Below are 18,914 nucleotides of genomic sequence, written 5' to 3'. Positions count from 1 at the left end.
CTCTATAAATTTAGATGCCATCTTAACTGCTTCCTCTCCACTACATACATCTGAACTTAAAACAAAACAAAACAGAAAAACCGAGGCAACTTCATATGTTGCTGATAATTCTAAAAAGACTTCTTCATGCTTTACTAAAGGACCTGCCTATGTTCACCACACATGCCCTAGATATCCACTAAAACCCTGTATGTGTTGCTTGGCAATTAAGTGAATAGATTAAAAACAATACAGGAAAGAGAAATGCACAAAAATCGAATTTTTTTAAGGGTCAACAAAAAAGGAAAAGCTAAGTGTTAGAACAATGTAATGAAGAATCTTTGGCCTTGCTCTTTGTCTATAGGAAAATATGATCTACTTAACCAAATTCCATCTGACACACAACTTCTCAAGACTTCGCCTGGCTCTTAAAGCAAGATCCACGCATCCCATCTTTCATCCGTAAGAATCTCATTTCGGTCCGAGGTGTGGCTGAGAACAACCTCTGGACACAGAGCTAGGTGAGAAAGGGAACCAGGTGTACACTTTTTCTCATAGGTCGGTCGGTCGGTCAAAACCAGACAGAGGAAGGGAAACTCGGACCCACTGAGGTTTGGTGACTGGGGAAAAGAGAATCTACTTTCACGTTCAGTGTGAGTGTCTTTGGCCCAAGGGAGGATCCACGTAGAAATGGCTGTACTTAAATCAAGGAGCCAGTGCGGGCAAAAGGATCGTGACTCATGGAGTCGGTCCGGCGTCAGGCACTCAACCTTGTGCAGTGCTGGATCCTTCAGCCGGGAGAGCTGGCTTCGGGGAACACGTGTGTTTTTTTACAGTTGTGCGCCTTTCACAACTTCCTAAGTCAAATCATATTTTTTTTATTGACCACGTAACAATTCCAGAACTTGGGGGGGCTCAGTTGGTTAAGCGACTGCCTTCGGCTCAGGTCATGATCCTGGAGTCTCGGATCGAGCCCCATATCGGGCTCCCTGCTCGGGGGCAGGGTGTCTGCTTCTCCCTCTGACCCTCCCCGCCTCTCATGTGCTCTCTCTCTCTCTCTCTCTCATTCTCTCTCTCAGATAAATAAATAAAATCTTAAAAAAAAAAAAACTATTCCAGAATTTTTTTTTAATATCAGAAATGTCTAGACCTGGGTTTTCTCATGTGTTAGCCTAGATGATACTTAAGATTTATTTAGCTCACTCTTCTGTAACTCTGTTTCACAAAACTACCAAACGAACTCACTCCTACTGAGAATAATATAAAAGTCTGTTCTGTCTCATGGCAGTGAAGTTTTCTCTTCAGTTCATAAGTGAATGGGAAAATATAAGATTCTGTCATAGGTGAAGAAATAGTTTTTAAATAAATGTACTTATTTAACAAGCTTAGAAAGATTTTAAAAATCGCTGGCCTCAAAGAACTTTTCAGTACTGGTACTTTTATATATTTATATAAATGTTGGGGTGCAGAGATTTTAAACCATGGTGGGAATTTAACGAACAAGCTCAAAGTTCATGTTTTAAATCCCATTTCAGTGACAAGGAAGATGAAAGATGTCATGTTAAAAAAAAAAAAAAAAAAAGGCCCGCAAGAAAACAAAACTCACTTGGCTCAAATCAATAAAAAAATATTGACTTCTAAGCTAAAATCAATAGCTGTCCTTGAAAAAAATAACATTTGTCCTCCAAAGTTCTTAACTGTTCTGAAATACTGGTTTTTATCTTCAAACTTACAAAGGCAAATGATTCATACGACAAAGAACCTGCCTGTACAAACATTTTTTTTTAATTCATTCTAAAACTTGTTTAGACAAGTAATGGTTCGAACAGTTTACATAATGATCCGTTCAACAATAGCTAAAAGGAAAATGTGTTTGGATTCTAATCTATATTTTAAGCTTAGAGCATACAAATATGTGAACAATATTAGAGAGCTTTCTATGTTTTATTTTACTACAAACAAATAACATTCTCTTCTTAAAAAATAAGATTTCAAAATTAGCTGTTTTAAGACATTAGTTTAACACTTACTGCCAAGAATATTATAGGAAAAAAATACAAGACAAATATTTTGAACAGAGGCATGCAACATTACAAGGTAATTTTTTTTTACTTTTTGTTTTTAATCTATACTGCTCATTACACACATGGCCCATGCCAACGAATTTTGTATTTCTTTTTGTGGATATACTTTCTCTCCTATTGGATTCCTTCTTTTCTTCCTTCCTCTCTCTCTCTCTCTCTGCCACCATCTTTATCTCTTGCTTTTCTTTTGTTCATTCCATCAACTTAGGGTCCTGAACAGGTACCAGAAATGACATTTTATGTCTTTTTATGTATTCAGGTTCATAGAATAATGGCCTTAGAAAGGCTCAATAAATATTGATTGGAAATTATAATTATACGATGCATCAATTAATATTGATCTTAAAGCCTATTTGCTTAGCTCTTTATAATTTTCAAAGCATTTTAACGTATACTATTTTGAGTTTCTTTAAAGGATCTTAAAAGGGGAAAAGTGATCTTTTTACTTTCTTATTAAAGGACGACATTATACCTCCAAGACACACCAAACACACTACACACTACACATCAGTCAAAATGTCATGTATCCATCCTTTGGAAGTCACAGACCAAATGCTACCTCCTCCCGAGCTCTTGGCGTTCCCACCTCTGCCCTTATTCTGCTACTAGTTACCTACACACCTGTCTACCCCAGTCCTGGAGAGCAAAGTCCTACATCTTAGTCACCTGTGACTCCTACATGCACCTAACAACCCAGTTTTGCACACAGAAGTTACTTAATGAATGCATGTTTGTTTGGTTTAGTAAAGGAGAAGAAAAACAAAAGCAAATAAAAGACTGATCTGAGACTATGCCCACCATCTCATTCCCCCGATTTCCAAAGCCCAAGTCAGGTAGGGCACCTGTCCTGTCCCTTAACCCCCATTCCCACCCCAACAATGTGCAAAAAAGGTTTTTTTCTATAAGTTTTAGAAAGGGGGACTCCTCTGAGCCTTCATTTTGTCCTTAACCAGGAGCTCTGGAAGTAGTCTCTAATAAAAGCTCTACTTCCTTTCCATTTTTTTTATTTTCACACTGTTTTCGGTGGACTGGAGCATTGTGGGGCAAACGGATGACACACCATTAACTTCATGAACACTTTGAGGTCGGGTAGACTAAGAGTCCGTTCCCTGCTCAGCCACTTCTACTCATACAGCCTGTGATTTTGAGCAAATGCAGACTCACTGTGCTTGGAGTTTGTGCATCTGTAACATGTAGGAACACACCCACCTCCTACGGTTGACATGATGCCTCAGAGGAGCCAGGAAGGTCGGCAAAACCCCGCACAAACCCAATCCTCACGGCTGCTGCTGGTAGGATAGGATTCTCAGATTTCAGTTTTATTTTTCATTTTGTGTTTTTGTCTCAGTGCATAATTTTGAAGGATTTTTTGCATCAAATTGGGATAGGGTGAGAAGCGCAAAAAAAAAAAAAAGATGAAAAAGATGAAAAAGAAGACATGGATTAGGTACTAAATGTGAGGCATTTCAGAGGTTCCCAAAATTATTAAAGGCCTGAAAATAAAAGTCTGAGACGATTCAAAGAGAGTGACACATTTTAACAGCACAAAACTTATTAAAGGGACAAGAAGATTCAGAAAAAGATGCCCTCTTTTCCTTCAGTAAGTGGGGATGATACATGAATATTTGGTCCTTACAAACTTAATGCCACAATAAGGAATTTCTATTTTGAATTATTCCCCTATGGGAAACCTCCCATTCATTCTGAAACCTAAAAAAAAAAAAAAAAAAAAAAAAAAATCATTTATAGGTTATCTGGTTATTCATCAAGAAGCCAGCTCCTTTTTAACTTTTTTTCGGGTGCCACATGAAGCAAGGGATGTTATGTTTGCATGCCAAAAAATTTCATTTCAGGGGCACCTGGATGGCTCAGTTGGAAGAGCGTGCAACTTGATCTAGGGGTTGTTAAGTTCGAGCCCCACGTTGGGTATAGAGATTACTAAATAAATAAACTTTAAAAAACAAATAAATAAAATTTTTTAAATGTAATTCCAAGAAAGAATTTAAACTTATTTGCTAAAGCATCAACATTTTCATGAAATGTAGATTTCACATTCGTGAGGTCCTTGCAGGTCCTGGAACTGTCCAGTCCCAGGTGTTGGTAATAAGATGTAAATGGTTGGGCTACAGTAACATTTTCCAGGATGTTGCCTCAAAGGAGAAGCTCGCTGAGTCTTAGGGGCTGTGGGGGGAGGTGGGGTGCCTTCAATATCAGAACCACACCTGCCATTTCCCACTCAGTGCAGGACAGAGAAAGAGCAAAGTGAAGGGTGGGGCAATGCCCTAAGCACCATGGCCTCCAGACTGAAGCACTCCTTCTAGAACCTCCTCATCTGGAAAGACTGGTTGGCTGAGGGTTGAGTTAGACTGCCCGAGTCACACCCAAGCCCGCCTTTGCTCCACCCTAGGCAGTCAGCTCTGAGGCATTAGGGGCATCAGCAGGTTTTGTCTCTTTCCCAAGACATTTCAGTCGCCTGAACAACAATGAAATTATGCCCATATTTAGAGAAAAAATTAACTGCTCTTGAAAGGTGTTTTGTAGATCTGACCAACATGAGTTGGCTGAATGCAGCATCATACTGTGTTCTTTCCTAAGCAGATGGAAACCCTACTGGATTAATAACAAAAGAATACAATGGTTATGAAATAAATATTTCACAGGAATGCAAGAGATTAAAAGAGTTTTATTTTTTTTTAATATTTATTTATTTATTTGAGAGAGCGAGAATGAGAGAGAGAGAGAGTACATGAGTGGGGGAGGGTCAGAGGGAGAAGCAGGCTCCTCGCTGAGCAGGGAGCCCGATGCGGGACTCGATCCCGGGACTCCGGGATCATGACCTGAGCCGAAGGCAGTCGCCCAACCAACTGAGCCACCCAGGCGCCCCTTAAAAGAGTTTTAGATAGAAGAGTTTACAAGGACAAAAGATGAATTCTAATAGCCAGGGTTTGATCTTTTCTTGATCCACTGTTGTATTTTGGATTCAAATGTAGCTCAACCACTAACTAGCTGTGTGACCTAGGCCAAGTCATAAAGTCACTACTTTAACCTCAGTTTTACTATCTGTAAAATGGGAAGCTTGAGATCATGTTCATAAGATACCTGGCACATCACAGGTGTTTGCCAGGTAATGGTAACTATTATTAACCACTGATCTGATATTTTTATAAAAGAGGGAACTTACTCAAAGTTAATAACCATGTAAGTGTTATCTGCCCTAGATTAAGCTACACTGAATCTTACTTTGCAATCACTTCCCAGAAAAATATTTAGAAGATCCCTGCTGTGAGTCACCTGGCTCCAAGCCTGTTTTCCCAGACTCTCCCTGGCCTCTCTCCTCCAGCTCTCAGGGCCAGCTGCCATTCCACCTCGCCACAATCACTCTCCTGTCCCTCGGCCAGGCCACCACCCTCGGTCAGACTCATCAGCTCTCTCCTTCATACCTGATGGCTTCCTTAAGCCAACTCCCTCCGCACCCTGCACGCAGCTGCCGCAGGGACAGTCCCTGCTCCTGCGATGCAGGACACTATTCCTTGCAGCAGTGAAATCGGCAATGGCTCCCCTCTGCTTATCCACATTGCCCACCACGGAGTCAAGGCTCTGGCCCCAACCTGCCCTTCCTCCTGACGTCTTACCGCTTCCCACTCAGACAGGAGACCACTCTACAGGCCTTGAATGTGCTCCCGGTTTTTCGCCTCCCAGACTTCTCTCATGCTCTTCTCTCCCCCTGGAATGCTCTCTGCCCACCCATCTTGACCAACCGAAACACTCCCAAGTCTAATTCAGCACCACTTTCTTTAGAAAATCTCACTAGTGCCTCCACCACAGATGTTATATTTAAGAAGCCTTGGAGTCATTGATACCCTCCTGTCTGTTATCCTTTTGTATCATGGTGCTTATTTTACTTTAAAGAGCTATGTTCCTTTCAAGAAGTCTTTGTATTTTCACCTTTGACTCTCCTTAATGCCTAACACACAGCACATGTGCCTCATTTGCTGAATGAATGAATGAATGAATGAGTAGAATTGAGATACTTTCATTGTTTAAGTACAGGAACGTCCAGTCTACTACAAAAGGTACATAGCCTAAGGGCACAGGCTGACAGGAGGACAGAGGTGAGCAGCTGTGGGTTCTCGTGCCAACTTAGCCATGAGTGGACACGGGGATTTAGGGCCAGTCTTACTCTACTCATCTCCAAAGTGGAAGAATGAGGCTTCTGTACACTTTTGCACTCTCCCCAGCTCTAGAATTCAATGCAAATGGACCCATGTATCTCTTGCTAAGAAAGAGGCTTCTTTTTAAAAGATGGTTTAAAATGAACTTTAATATCAAATAGAGATCACATGTATTTTGGCTTTGAAATCACAAGTTCTAGAGAAAAGTAAGCATTAACTTTATAACCACATATTTCTGCAGCTTACTGACTATATTTGGCTTTTAATCCTCCAACAATATCCACACTTTGATCAGCAAAAGATCCAACTGTGGGACTTCGTCACTTGGCCACCAAATTTCACTACAGATCTGTCATTTCTTTTATTCTTTTTTTTTTTTTTAAGATTTTATTTATTTGCGAGAGAGACAATGAGAGACAGAGAGCACGAGAGGGAGGAGGGTCATAGGGAGAAGCAGACTCCCCGCTGAGCAGGGAGCCCGACGCGGGACTCGATCCCTGGACTCCAGGACCACGACCTGAGCCAAAGGCAGTCGCCCAACCAACTGAGCCACCCAGGTGCCCTGTCATTTCTTTTAACCACAGGAATAAGGCTGTGGTAGTTCTGCCTAAATTGAAAGCCATATTAATATAACATCCTATACAAGCAAAATTCACAGTTTAAATTTTCAAAAATATACCTCTTACATCATCAAGCACTTAACTTTTACCAAACTTTGAAATACTAAGTAAAGCAAAAGAAATGAAAGTAGTTGTGATTCCATTCAGACCACAATGAAGAAAACACAAAAGATGGGTGGGCAGGGAAGGAGGGAGAACTGCAAATGAGATAAAATGCTGTCTTAACAACTGACAAGTGTTATTAATATAAAGCACAGACACAGGAAGATGTTTTAAATTCATCTTTAAAAAAATAAGATTTGAGCTTTTTACACACTCAAATTGGTTTATTTAGGGAAAGATTAAATACAAACACCGCTTATTTAAAATCCCGATTATTTAAAAAAAAATCACTCAGACAATAAAGTGGCAGTTTTTTAAATAAACAAGCTTAAATTCAACCAATAGTTTTCATGCCAGTTTTCGTGCCTTAAAAAGAAACAAAACCCTTTATTTGGAAAAACTTGGGGGCAGAAAAGCACTTATTAAATTCTTAATCCTCCTTCATTTGGCAGAAGGCAGTCGGGTCAGAGACGGCATCCTCCTACGAAGTACATGCTCTGGGACAACAAATCCCTCCGCTCAAAACCATTTAAAAACACCAGAAAAAAAGGTGTGCGGGCAAGCCCCATGTCTCTTCAGTCAGTCATCGTTATTTCTAAAATGCACAAGTCAGCAGTTGCGGGCAATTTTTGTGTGTGTGCTAATTCTCTAATTCCAGAAGGGTCAGCCACACCACTGGCTGGCCAGGCGTGCTGGGACAATCCCCATTACTGGATCCAGAAAGAAGGGCCCCATGCTGACTCCAGCCCCCAAGCAAGACGCCCCGCTGCCCCAGCGGATCAACATCAAAGCGCAGAAAGAAACACCCGTCCCCCAAATTACGTAATTCAAAACTTCAGTCTGTTTTTCCTTCCCAAAGAGACGTAAAACTTGACATATTTATAAGCAGCTTTTAGGTTGGAAAAACAGAACACAAGAAATAATACGATGGGAAAACATTGAGCCTCCTCGAAATTTAGTGTATCCGTGAAGAATCCTTATAAACCATGGATCTTTACGCAGTTCATTAGCCGATATATTAATTCAGTACAAATTTACCTCTATAGGAGGCCGAGGGAGTGAAATATTCCATTAACAGTAATGTTTACTATCAATTAAAAAAAATAAGGCTCTAGATGAACAGAATCATATTTTTATTAAAAAAATACAAAATCAAAATGAAATACTTGGTTCATAAAATGCCAGGGGGAAAAAAAATTGCTGCTCAAGAATCCTTGCAAAATTCTGACTTGACTATAAATGTGTGGATTAAAAGAACGTGCTTCCCAAATACAGGAAGACTGGGAGGGAAAAGTAAAGTGTCAGATTTAATCGGTTGGCCAAGTTTTAGAACAAACTTAAAAACCAAAGTGATAACTGGCAAAACTTTCTCCCCATTTTTCCTGGTACTTGGCCACATTTCTCCTGGAAATCCCCGGGGTGCATTATGTTCAGAAAACAAGAGCTCCAAAACTGAGACAATTCTTCGCTAACTCAAAAAGAGGAACTCAATTGTCAAGATGGGGGGGGGGGGGGGGGGGGGCGGGGAATAAATACAAAAGTAAATCGAAGCAGAAAACAGGTCCCAACTCGAGTAGTCCCCGCCTTCAAAACTGCTGGTAAAACAAAAAACTCCTGGAGTGTATTCAGGTTGCTCCTCCCCAGCCTAAGGCCACAAGGCAGGGTAAGTAATTTTCTGGAACGCAGGCCAGTTTCCCAAAAGCCCTCCTTGGGAAGGGCTTGCAGGGGGGCGGGAGGGCGCGGACCGCAAAATTCTCACGGCTCTCGTGGGCATCCCCGCGTCCCGCTCTGGGGACCGAGTACATGCAGCCTCATTATCTTCCCGCATCCTCCCAAATGACCCCCGCGATCAGTTTCCGCGACGATTCTGCAGAGCAGACCTTGCCCACATCCCGGGGGGCCCTTGCCCGGGCAGGCCCCCAGCGTCGCGGGCTGGCGCGGATGAGAAGCGGCGCCCTCCCCGCCACATGTCCCCCGCTCCCACTCGTAGACCCCGCGCCCTCACTCCGCTACCAATAATACACTGAGGTCCTTCCTCCGGGGCTTTTTTAAAAGGAGGAAACCAAGGGCGCAGGCTCAGGGCCACAGGTACGCTCGCCCGCCGGGGCTGCGGCGCAGCGGAGCAAGGGGGACAGGCGCGTCCCGGCGGAGCTCGGACCTGGGGCCGGCCGGCTGCCCCTGCCCGGAAGCTCAGTTTGGGTAGCAGGGGAGACCGAGGCGGGGCCTTCTCGGGACCGGACCCCCCGCCGCCCCACGCGCAGCCTGTGCCGAGGGGGGTGGTCTCGGGGTGACCAGGCATTTGGGATAAGCCATGAGAGGTGGAGGAGCCCCGAATCCGAACCCTGGCTACAGGACAGGCCGGAGTCCCCGCTCCTTTACTGTTGTTCTACTTTTGGTTACAGTTGGTTAGGTTGGGGGGTTTTTGTTTGCTTTTTTTTTGTTTTGTTTTTTAAGACTTTATTTATTTATTTGACAGAAAGAGAGAGCGAGCGAGAGGAGGAACACAAGCAGGGGGAGTGGGAGAGGGAGAAGCAGGCCTCCCGCCGAGCAGGGACCCCGATGCGGGGCTCGATCCCAGGACCCTGGGATCATGACCTGAGCCGAAGGCAGACGCTTAACGACTGAGCCACCCAGGCACCCGGTTCGGTTGGGTTTTGTTGTCGCAGCCCCGCCCGGCCTCCCACCTGCCGGCGGGGACAAAGGGGATGGCAGCCGGGCCCCTTTGTCCCGCGCAGGGGGCAGTCCTGGAGGCAGAGACCCCCGCGGCCCGCTCGCCCGCCGCGTCCTCCTGCGCCCCTCGCGGGCCAGCCTCCTGCCCCCGCTCGCGGGAAGGGAGGAGGGCGGGACGGAGCACCCGTTCGCAGGGAAGCAACCGCTCCTCTCCCGGCTCGCACACACACACCCACCCCGGTGTGAGCAGCGCACGGGGCCGGAGGACACCGGGCTCCTACCCCAGCGCCAGCAGGAAATGCTTCCATGAACTCCAGCAAAACCACTTTCCTCCTTCAGGACCTGGCTTTTCTCGCAGGTCAGAGGAGGGCTCGGTCCCTCCCTTTCCCAATGTGACGCCCACGGCCGCGAGCGCCCCGTGCCTGCCCGCCGGCCGGTACCCACCAGTAGCCGTCCGAGTTCTGGTCGGTGGCCGTGCAGCGCCGGGAGTAGTACATCCTGCTGGTGCCGCCGCCGCCGCCGCCGCCGCCGCCGCAGGTCACCTCGTAGCGCAGGTCGGGACCGGACTCGGCGCGGGTCATGCGGCCCAGCGTGTTGAGCCGCGGGTGGGAGCCTCCGTTGCAGCTCATGTCGGCGGGCACTCAGAGAGCCGCTCAGCGCCGAGGCATAAGCGAGGGCGGGCCGGCTCGGAGAAGGCGGAGGGGTTCAAAGGAAAGGCCCCAAACCGGGAACCGGGGCGGGCGCGCAGATGGGTGGCGGGGACGCTCCTGGCCACCAGGAGGGCCGTCCCAGCCGCTGCGAGCGCGGCGCGGCGCGGCGGGCGGAGGTCTGGCGCGGGGACCACGACGGGCGGGGAGCAGGAGCGGCAGGAAGAGCTGTGGCTCGGAGAGCGGCGAGGGCGCAGAGGAGCTGGCTCGCGGCTGGGTGTTGGTGTTGGTCGGTGGGGACGCGAGTCTCCTCCCCGCTGGCACCCGGCGCCCAGACCCCACCTGGCCGGTTTCTTCCCAGGGCGGGGTGCAGCCGCCGCGCCTCCCCCCCCCGCCCCGCGGGTGTCACCGACGCGCTCGGGCCGCCCCTCCCCACCTGCGCCCGCCGGCCCGCGGCTCCGCCCAGAGCCTCCGAGGCCCGGGGGACGCCGGCGGGGGCGGGTCCGCGAGACCCGAGCGCCCCGGGCGCGGCGACCGAGGGGAGGCTTCGGCTGCGGCCCCTGCTTTTCAGGATTTCCTCGGTCCCCCGGGCGGAAATAGGCCGAAAAATGAGGCCCATTCGCTTGGGCGGTTACTTATTAAACATTTACTTTTGCTAATCCCTGGAAACGGTGCCGGCCAAGCTTTGAACAGAAACATAATTGAGAAGAGCAAGCTTAGATAGTGAGGTTTCGTTTAGGGAGCTTTGTTTGAATTTTCTTTTACTCCAGGAATCCAGAAAAGTTGTCTCAGAAGTCCGATTTCCGACGTGTAAAACGAACCACCACTTTCTGGGGAAGTCTTCGCCGTGAATAATTAATTTCTTTGGTGTGAGGATTAAAAGGAACACACTAACCACTTTTCCATGAAGCAAAAGGAAAATATACATTGTAATTTATTTTATTTTGCCAGCTGGTCGTCATTTTGAACAAGAAATTGCAAAGACTTCCACCTCCAGACCCAGTCTTTAAATTTTTAAAGAACCTTGGGAAAGTTTGTCTCACGCCCCTGAGCACCTTCTTCCTTGACTCATCACTTTCGAAAGTCAGCTTTTCCCACAAATCAGTGGCCTTCCTGGGACTGCAGTCTGAGAGCAGCAAAGAACCCTGGACAGAGATCATCCACTTGGGACAGATGAGTAACTCTGAGCCAGAACATTCCAGCAACTTGCTCCAGGGCCCCTCCCAGTTAGGTGTGAACCACACTGTAGTCTCTGGGACCAGGGTTGAGGTACAGACCCAGTCAGACGACCCAGAAAAAGCTGTTTTTATAATTTGGAAAACCGTTAAATTACTCTTTAATAAACACCATTTAAAGATCTTTGTAGTAAGTATTTGTCATCTTCCCAAGCAATGCCCGTTAACTTACCTTCTCACACGATATATTCCAAAATGTCTGTGAACTGAAAAGAACAAAAATGGAACTATATTTGCATGTCCTAAAGGGAGCGGGGTAGTTTTCTAAAAGTTCCCATATTATACCACCGCTAATCACACCTCACTTTGTAGGCACAAATCTTCAACAAAACATGCTGTTCTTTTTCTTCCCGACTGACCACAGAGTTGACCAGATTAAATACACTGAGATAAAAGCTTGTCACTGTTACCACACTCGGTAATTCCCATCACCGGCTCAGTTTCCAATCCTTTTTAATAAATGGGGACGTGATAAAGTTCAAATTCAAACGCTCACACAAACACGGATGTACAGACAAGAACGGTGTTTCTTCTGAAAATTGAATCAGTGGCCGCGAGTCAGTATCAGCACCAATCACCCATGATATCCATTGGTTGGAGGGGAGAAAAGCCATTTGGGGTGTTAGTGAATAATGCACATAATTTAATGTAGGGTGTTTTGTTGCCTCTATGCATCTCATTGGTTCAGCAAATAATTACAACCTACTGTATGGGAGGACCAATGTTGGACTTTGGAGAACACGAAGATGAATGAGGCATAGTCATTGCTCTGAAAAATATAGTAAACCTTCAATTAAATTCAGGGATTCCTTTATTCTAATAATGTGTAATGAGAAGGTCATGCAATCGCACAGGAGAATTCTTAAAAACAAGACAAATCTATGAACCACATTCCACTGATGACAAAGCTCTACCTAACTCACATTGGGTAGTCAGGAGCCTGGCTACACATAGATCCAAACAGCACCCAGACTCACAGAGAGCTGTTCGATCTATTTATGAAACAGGAGAAGAGGTGAAAAGTACAACCCACCAATTACGCACCTCTGGCTACCATTACTTGGTAGCCTATCCTATAGCTTCCTGAGCTCCTTTAGGTATTCCCAGGTAGGTGAACGGCTTCCAGCCAACCAAACAGCCAGGTTTGGGAAGACAATGACTTCCATATATCTTTCTCTAAGGATGATAAAGGAAGATAAAAGGATGAAATAAAAGATTGACATGATAAATGGAATCCAGACATATACACATTAGTTGTCTAAATTGGCTCACCTCATAGAAGGTCCCATGGTGAAGGTTAGGGATCAGAAGACTAGAGTTCTGATCTTAGTGCTACAATTTACTTGGGCAAGAGATCAATTTCTTCACATGCAGAATGGAAATAATAATCTTGCCCTGCCTATTTTATACTAACTATGTGAACATTCTTGAAAACAGGAACATTATATAAAGCTAAGGTATCACCCATGAAACCAAAAGCTCTGTGCTAGATGGAAATTTTAGGCTTTAGTGTCTTTGTCTTTAATCCCCCATGAATCAATAAAACTCCCTTTTGCAGACATTTAACCTTCATTCACTTAAAAAGCAGTTATTAAACATCCACTATGCGGGACCCCTGGATGGCTCAGTCAGTTAAGTGTCTGCCTTCAGCTCAGGTCATGATCCCAGGGTCCTGGGATTGAGTCCTGCATCGGGCTCCTTGCTCATCGGGGAGCCTGCTTCTCCCTCTGCCTTCTACTCTCCCTGCTTGTGTTCTCTCTCTCTCTCTCTCTCTGACAAATAAATAAATAAAATCCTTTTAAAAAATTAAAAAATAAACATCCACTATGAGCCTCACCATAGGCTCAGCGCTGATCACACGAAGATGAATAAGGCAGGGCTCCCTTTCTGCAGGATATCAAGCCTGTGATAGGAAAACAAATCATTCCAATACGTTCGATACCTTATTAAAAAGGCATGTTTATAGAATCTTGGGAGCACAGAAGAAGGGTTTAGCTTATTTCTTATAACCAGGTTTAAAAAGTGCCCCATCCAAAATCTGGCAAAGTCCTCACTAGCTGACCTAACTAAGGTCAGCTATTTTTTTCCCTGCCACTTGTAGATATGTCCGTTTGTACTGTTAGAGACAGATAACTGACATGTAACTTTCTCTCTGGCCGACCTTGGAGATGACCTTGTGGTTAGGTAAGAGGCATCAGTCAGATCCTGAGCATATTTTTAAAACTAAACAGAGCACCTTGATTTCAATGAGATTAGGAGGGATCATTTACTTGCTTAAAATCCCATGGGAACCCTCTCATATCTCTTTGTTGGTGAAATGATATCCCTTGGACACAGAAAAGATTTACAGCCCGTGAATTAAAATAGCCGTTCCGCCTGCCAGGGGAGCAGTATTTTAACAAATCAGAACTACTAAGCTAGGATTGGAACTATAACGTGAGGTAAAGAAAATGCCTCTTAAAATAGCAGATAATTTAATTTTGGGTTTAATCTTTGCTTTTTCTTTCTTGTGAGTAAATTACAATCCTCCAGGAATCATTAAATCTGGGTTCTCAGTATCCCCAAAATAAGATTGATCTCTTAAAGTTGAAACTACTCATTGAAGAAAGCAATTTGATAAACCACATAAATTTCATTTCAAAAATAGGAAAATGTTGGCAACACATATACATATATATATACAATAAATAGCTTTATTATCCTTTGTTCAAATGTCCTTCAGGAACCAGAGAATTTTTCTGTTTGTAGTGGTTTTTCGTTTTTACCAGGGGAAGGGGGTTAACTTTTAAAAACATTAAAAAGCTGAGAGAAACTTCTCAAATACGTTTTCTGTCACTTGTAGTGAGAAGATTTGTTGTGGTTGCCAATTGTTTTGGTTTTTGCACAGGTCATATCTAATAAATGGTGCCATCCTTTAGGTTTTAAGAGTCTGGGGTTTTTTTACTGCCTTTAATTGGGTAGCATAGATATTGGGGATCCATCCATGCTTTCCTGCCTGATCCTCTTTTGCATTAAGAGCCCAAGTTGCAAGGTTGAGGGGCTGGACGTTAAGGGCATGGATGATGGGGAGCACAGCTTTGGACCACCTAGGGGCCACCCACACCCTTGGCCAAATGACTTCTAACCTGCCACACTAAACAATAACTCACACTAATTTTTAGTGGGTAAGGCACACAGTCAATAACCATAATACAGGTGCCAAGTAAGTTAGCCTTTTAAATACGCCCTTCAAAATAATTTTTTAAGCTCATCATGATTGTGAGGAACTGTCAGTCTGTCACATTGGGACAGGAACACTTACTCCAACTTCTATAAATATAAAGTCAAGATGCAGATGATTGCTGGTAAACCCAGTTATCCTCAAACGCCACATGGATATATAATGTGCTAATAGCCACGTGAGGAAAATTATGAATAGCTACTTAGCCTTTACTGAAGGAATTCAAAACTGATGTTCCATAGAGAATTTCAGAAACAAATGCTGCCTTAAAGAATTGTTATACCAGCTGTTCTCAAAACTTTTAGAGCCTTGGAACTCTTTTTACAAAGGAAGCTCTGTGAGAACGGCCAATAGCCAGAACAGATCGTGGGAGCGCTAGACTGGCCAGAGCTTGATGGGAGCCCACTGTCCTCCCACAGCACCTGCCCTGTGTCTTCTGGTGCTATAGCCCGAGAAAGATTTCCCCAACTAAAATGCCATATAAGCCAAAACCCACATTTTATTTTTTTTAAGATTTTCTATTCATTTATTTGAAAGAGAGAGCGAGCGAGCGCACGCGCAGGAGCTGGGGGGAGGGGCAGAGGGAGAGGGAGAAGCAGACTCCCCGCTGAGTGTGGAGCCCAATGTGGGGCTCGATCCCAGGACCCTGAGATCATGCCCTGAGCTGGAGTCAGACGCCCAACAACTGAGCCACCCAGATGCCCCCAAAACCCACATTTTAATAAAATAAAATAGTGAGTCCTGGAGAGGTTAAGAACCTTTCCTGAGTTACTTAGTATCTAAAATATCAGAATTCTGTCTGTTTCTGGCCTCATGCACTATGTCAAAATTCCTGTACAGTCCGACATGAAAGCATACATTTCTGAGCAGTAATTTGGTATCAATTTAAAACCAAGGAACTATCTTATTAATTGTTATTTTCCCACATTAGACACATAGGATGTCTGGAAATTCGGTCACTACAAAATCATCAGCCTGCTCTGCAAAAGTCACACCAAGAAAACTTACTCATTATATTTAGTCCTATTCCTATAGGTGAGGTGAGGTGAGTGTTTTTCTTGGTGTCATCAAATCACAGTGCACGTTTTTGTTTTGGTTTGGTTGGTTTTTTTAAAATACAGCTTCCATCATTTAGAAAAAGTCAAATCACGGGTTCATATACAAACAACATAAAATCAGAATGGAAATGAAGCCATAAATGATCTGACATCTAATTTTGGGGAGCATGTAATGCAAAGGACATGTCACCTGGTCCCTGAAGTGACCATCTTTCAAAATTATAGATATTCATAGGCAGAATAGCACTTTCCTGCAACCATTATCATCTTATCATCAGGAAGGATTTATTGCAGTTATATTGTTCCCTGCTGCAGAGAAAAATGTCCACATAGAGGAGTTTAAAGAATAAGCTCCTGTCTTTAATTATCTTGACATCTGAAGCATGTAACACAGGAGACAAAATATGAAACATAAACCAACTGCTAGTAGTAACAAAAACACAAAAGGGAGCATCTAAATACAGCAGGAGCTGGAGGGGGAAACTCTCAGCTTCAACAGACTCTCCTAACCTAGGGTTGCAATAGTTTCATTTTGTCAGAGACTTGTTAAGATCACAGATCTGGGGGAAGAAACAGAGTTTCTTCAGAACAGAAACAACTCAGAGGCAGTGAGAAGTTTCATTCTTTATCCTGGCCCCGCCTGTCGGGGGCAAAACCTCGATTAGACGTGAGAGTTTGCTAGCAAATCAAGTAAAAGGTTTGCTTAGAAGGATGAATCTGAAGTTGGGGATTCCCCACTCCCCCACAACTGTTTGTTTGCTGTAAAAAAAAACTCAGAAAAGGTGGGATGCAGAGAAGCTAAGGAAATTTCATCTATAACTACACCATCCAGATGAGGCAATCACACTATGCATTTGTGGTAGATTTCTTTCCAGTTTTTTTTTTTTAATGAATTTTTTTTTTACCTGATGTCAGATTCTATATATAAATTTGTATCCAACTTCTTAATTTAGCATTATACCATGAGCATTTTCCAACCTCATTTAAAATGTCTTGTCAGCATTGCCTTAAAAGGTGCTTACCATTTTGTTGTTTGTTTTTAAAAAGGCTCTTTCAAAGTGGCAAGGCCCAGATCCTGGGGCTTTCTATAGGAGTGATTCACCCTGTTCTAGAATTGTTCACATCAATAGCAAGTAGCATCCACTGCGGATGGGAAATGAGACAGGGAGAGGCAGAACTGAAGCAGTGAGCCATCCTCACATGGAAGGCACTAACAACAGCCACCAAACATGTTTAGGAAAACAGCCCTGCCCCGTCAGGGGCCAGCAAGTCCTTGCAGGGTCTTCCAGCAATCCCTCTGTAGCCCTCAGTATAAGGGTTGCAGACATCCGAAACCAGAGGGTTTTCTCCTAAAACCTGTAGGAACCCGTGGACATTTGTACTTGGGAAGCTCTAAGAGACTGGGCTACTTCTGGTTTCTTTAATCAGCTCCCCAGGACTTCGTGAACTGAACATTCATCTCCAAATGAGAAACCTTCCCTTCAGCAAGATTTGGATTCAAGAAAAAATCATGCAAATCAGGAGAGCCTACAGGACTGTTTCTTCTGCCATAAATTAGTGCCCATTGCAACAAACCTAACTGGACTTGATTTGTGCATATTTAGAGATTTGCAGAATCTTCACCTGAAACATTTAAACCATGCTGACATCAGACAGAAAGGTTTCAAATTTAGGGAAGAGTTATAGCACAGTTCCAAGGCAGTTTCAACAAACCCGGTGAAGCAGTTCTGTCTTGCAAGGGTGGGTGTGGAGAGCTACACATCATTCTCGTTAAACCTGTCTGGCGGCTCCCTGAAGTTTTACCTGCTTAGCAATTTGACTTCAGCTGGAATCAAGCAAAGCATCTGGAGTCCTTTCCCACCAAGGTAATGAGGAGAAATGTCACCTGTCATCTCTAAACAACCTTTTATTTTGCTTTACCGAATAAGAAAAAAATAATCTCATGATTTAAAATTAGGATTACTGCATTCTTAAAACAAAAATCAATATTTATCTTGGGTTTGTAGCCCTGAGAAAATATGTAATATACCAAAGGAGGGTTTTTTAAGCCTCTTTTTTAACTGCCGAGGGACTTGTCTTTGTAAGAGGGAACTGTATTAACATGGAAAACATCTCATTCCCATTGTTATCATTAAAAATAAATGTTAAGAGGATGGATGTAGTCCATTTATATAGTCATGGATGTAGAAAGAAGACAAATGTATTGTAAAGTAAAAAAAAAAAAGAAAAAAAGGATGGGGGCCCTTGGCTGGCTCAGTCAGTACAGCGAGCAACTCTTGATCTCAGGGTTGTGAGGTTGAATCCCATGTTGGGTGTAGAGTCAACTTAAAAAGAATAAATAAATAAATTAATTAATTAATAAAATTTTAAAAGTGATTCATTTTTTTAAAAAGGCAACTTTTAAGCCATATATATAGTGTGGTCAGACTTTACATTAAAAAGTATGTGTTCGAGGGGCGCCTCGGTGGCTCAGTTGGTTGAGCATCTGACTCTTGGTTTCCGCTCAGGTCATGATCTGAGGGTGGTGAGATGGAGACTCACATGGGTCTCCCACTTATTGCAAAGTCTGCTTGAGATTCTTTCCTTCTCCTTCTCCCTCTGACCCTCCCCCCTCTCTCAAATAAATAAAATCTTAAAAAATAAAGTATGTGTTAGAAAAGACATATAATGTAATCCTAAGGCATAAAGCTTATTAATGGAAGATGAGTACGTAGAAGACTTACTTGTTAGAGTATATATTTCTAACAATAGATCTATAAAATAAAAGTATGCAATTTTTTAGGAAAAAGGTAGCTTTCATATCTAGTTTGGAAAAGGAAAGTGGGATTCCCCAATACCCGAGTCTTAAAAATTTGGTATTCATTGGGCGCCTGGGTGGCTCAGTTGGTTAAGCGACTGCCTTCAGCTCAGGTCGTGATCCTGGAGTCCCGGGATCGAGTCCCGCATCGGGCTCCCTGCTCAGCAGGGGGTCTGCTTCTCCCTCTGACCCTCTTCCCTCTCGTGCTCTCTGTCTCTCATTCTCCCTCTCTCAAATAAATAAATAAAATCTTTAAAAAATAAAAATTTAAAAATTTAAAAAATTTGGTATTCATCAATATGAGAATAATAATTCTAATTCCATTTATTT

The 18,914-nt window shown here is 43.8% G+C and overlaps 1 protein-coding gene across 2 annotated transcripts in view; it reads right to left on the bottom strand.

The window, feature by feature from the left end:
- Positions 1-10,262, bottom strand: part of DSP (desmoplakin) — a 45,813-nt gene extending 35,551 nt beyond the window's left edge. Inside the window, exon 1 of one of the 2 annotated variants that reach the window (XM_035030817.1) lies at positions 10,072-10,262. In XM_035030817.1, the coding sequence (XP_034886708.1) occupies positions 10,072-10,256 (185 nt within the window). In that variant the 5' untranslated portion in view covers positions 10,257-10,262. The remainder of the gene's footprint in view (positions 1-10,071) is intronic. The other variant, XM_035030816.1, reaches the window with a different exon arrangement.
- Positions 10,263-18,914: the final 8,652 nt, after the last annotated feature.

Source organism: Mirounga leonina, unplaced genomic scaffold, assembly GCF_011800145.1.
Source record: "Mirounga leonina isolate KUSES-001 unplaced genomic scaffold, KU_Mleo_1.0 Mir_366, whole genome shotgun sequence".
Classification (NCBI taxonomy): Eukaryota; Metazoa; Chordata; class Mammalia; order Carnivora; family Phocidae; genus Mirounga; species Mirounga leonina.
This window is presented reverse-complemented; position numbering and strand designations above follow the sequence as displayed.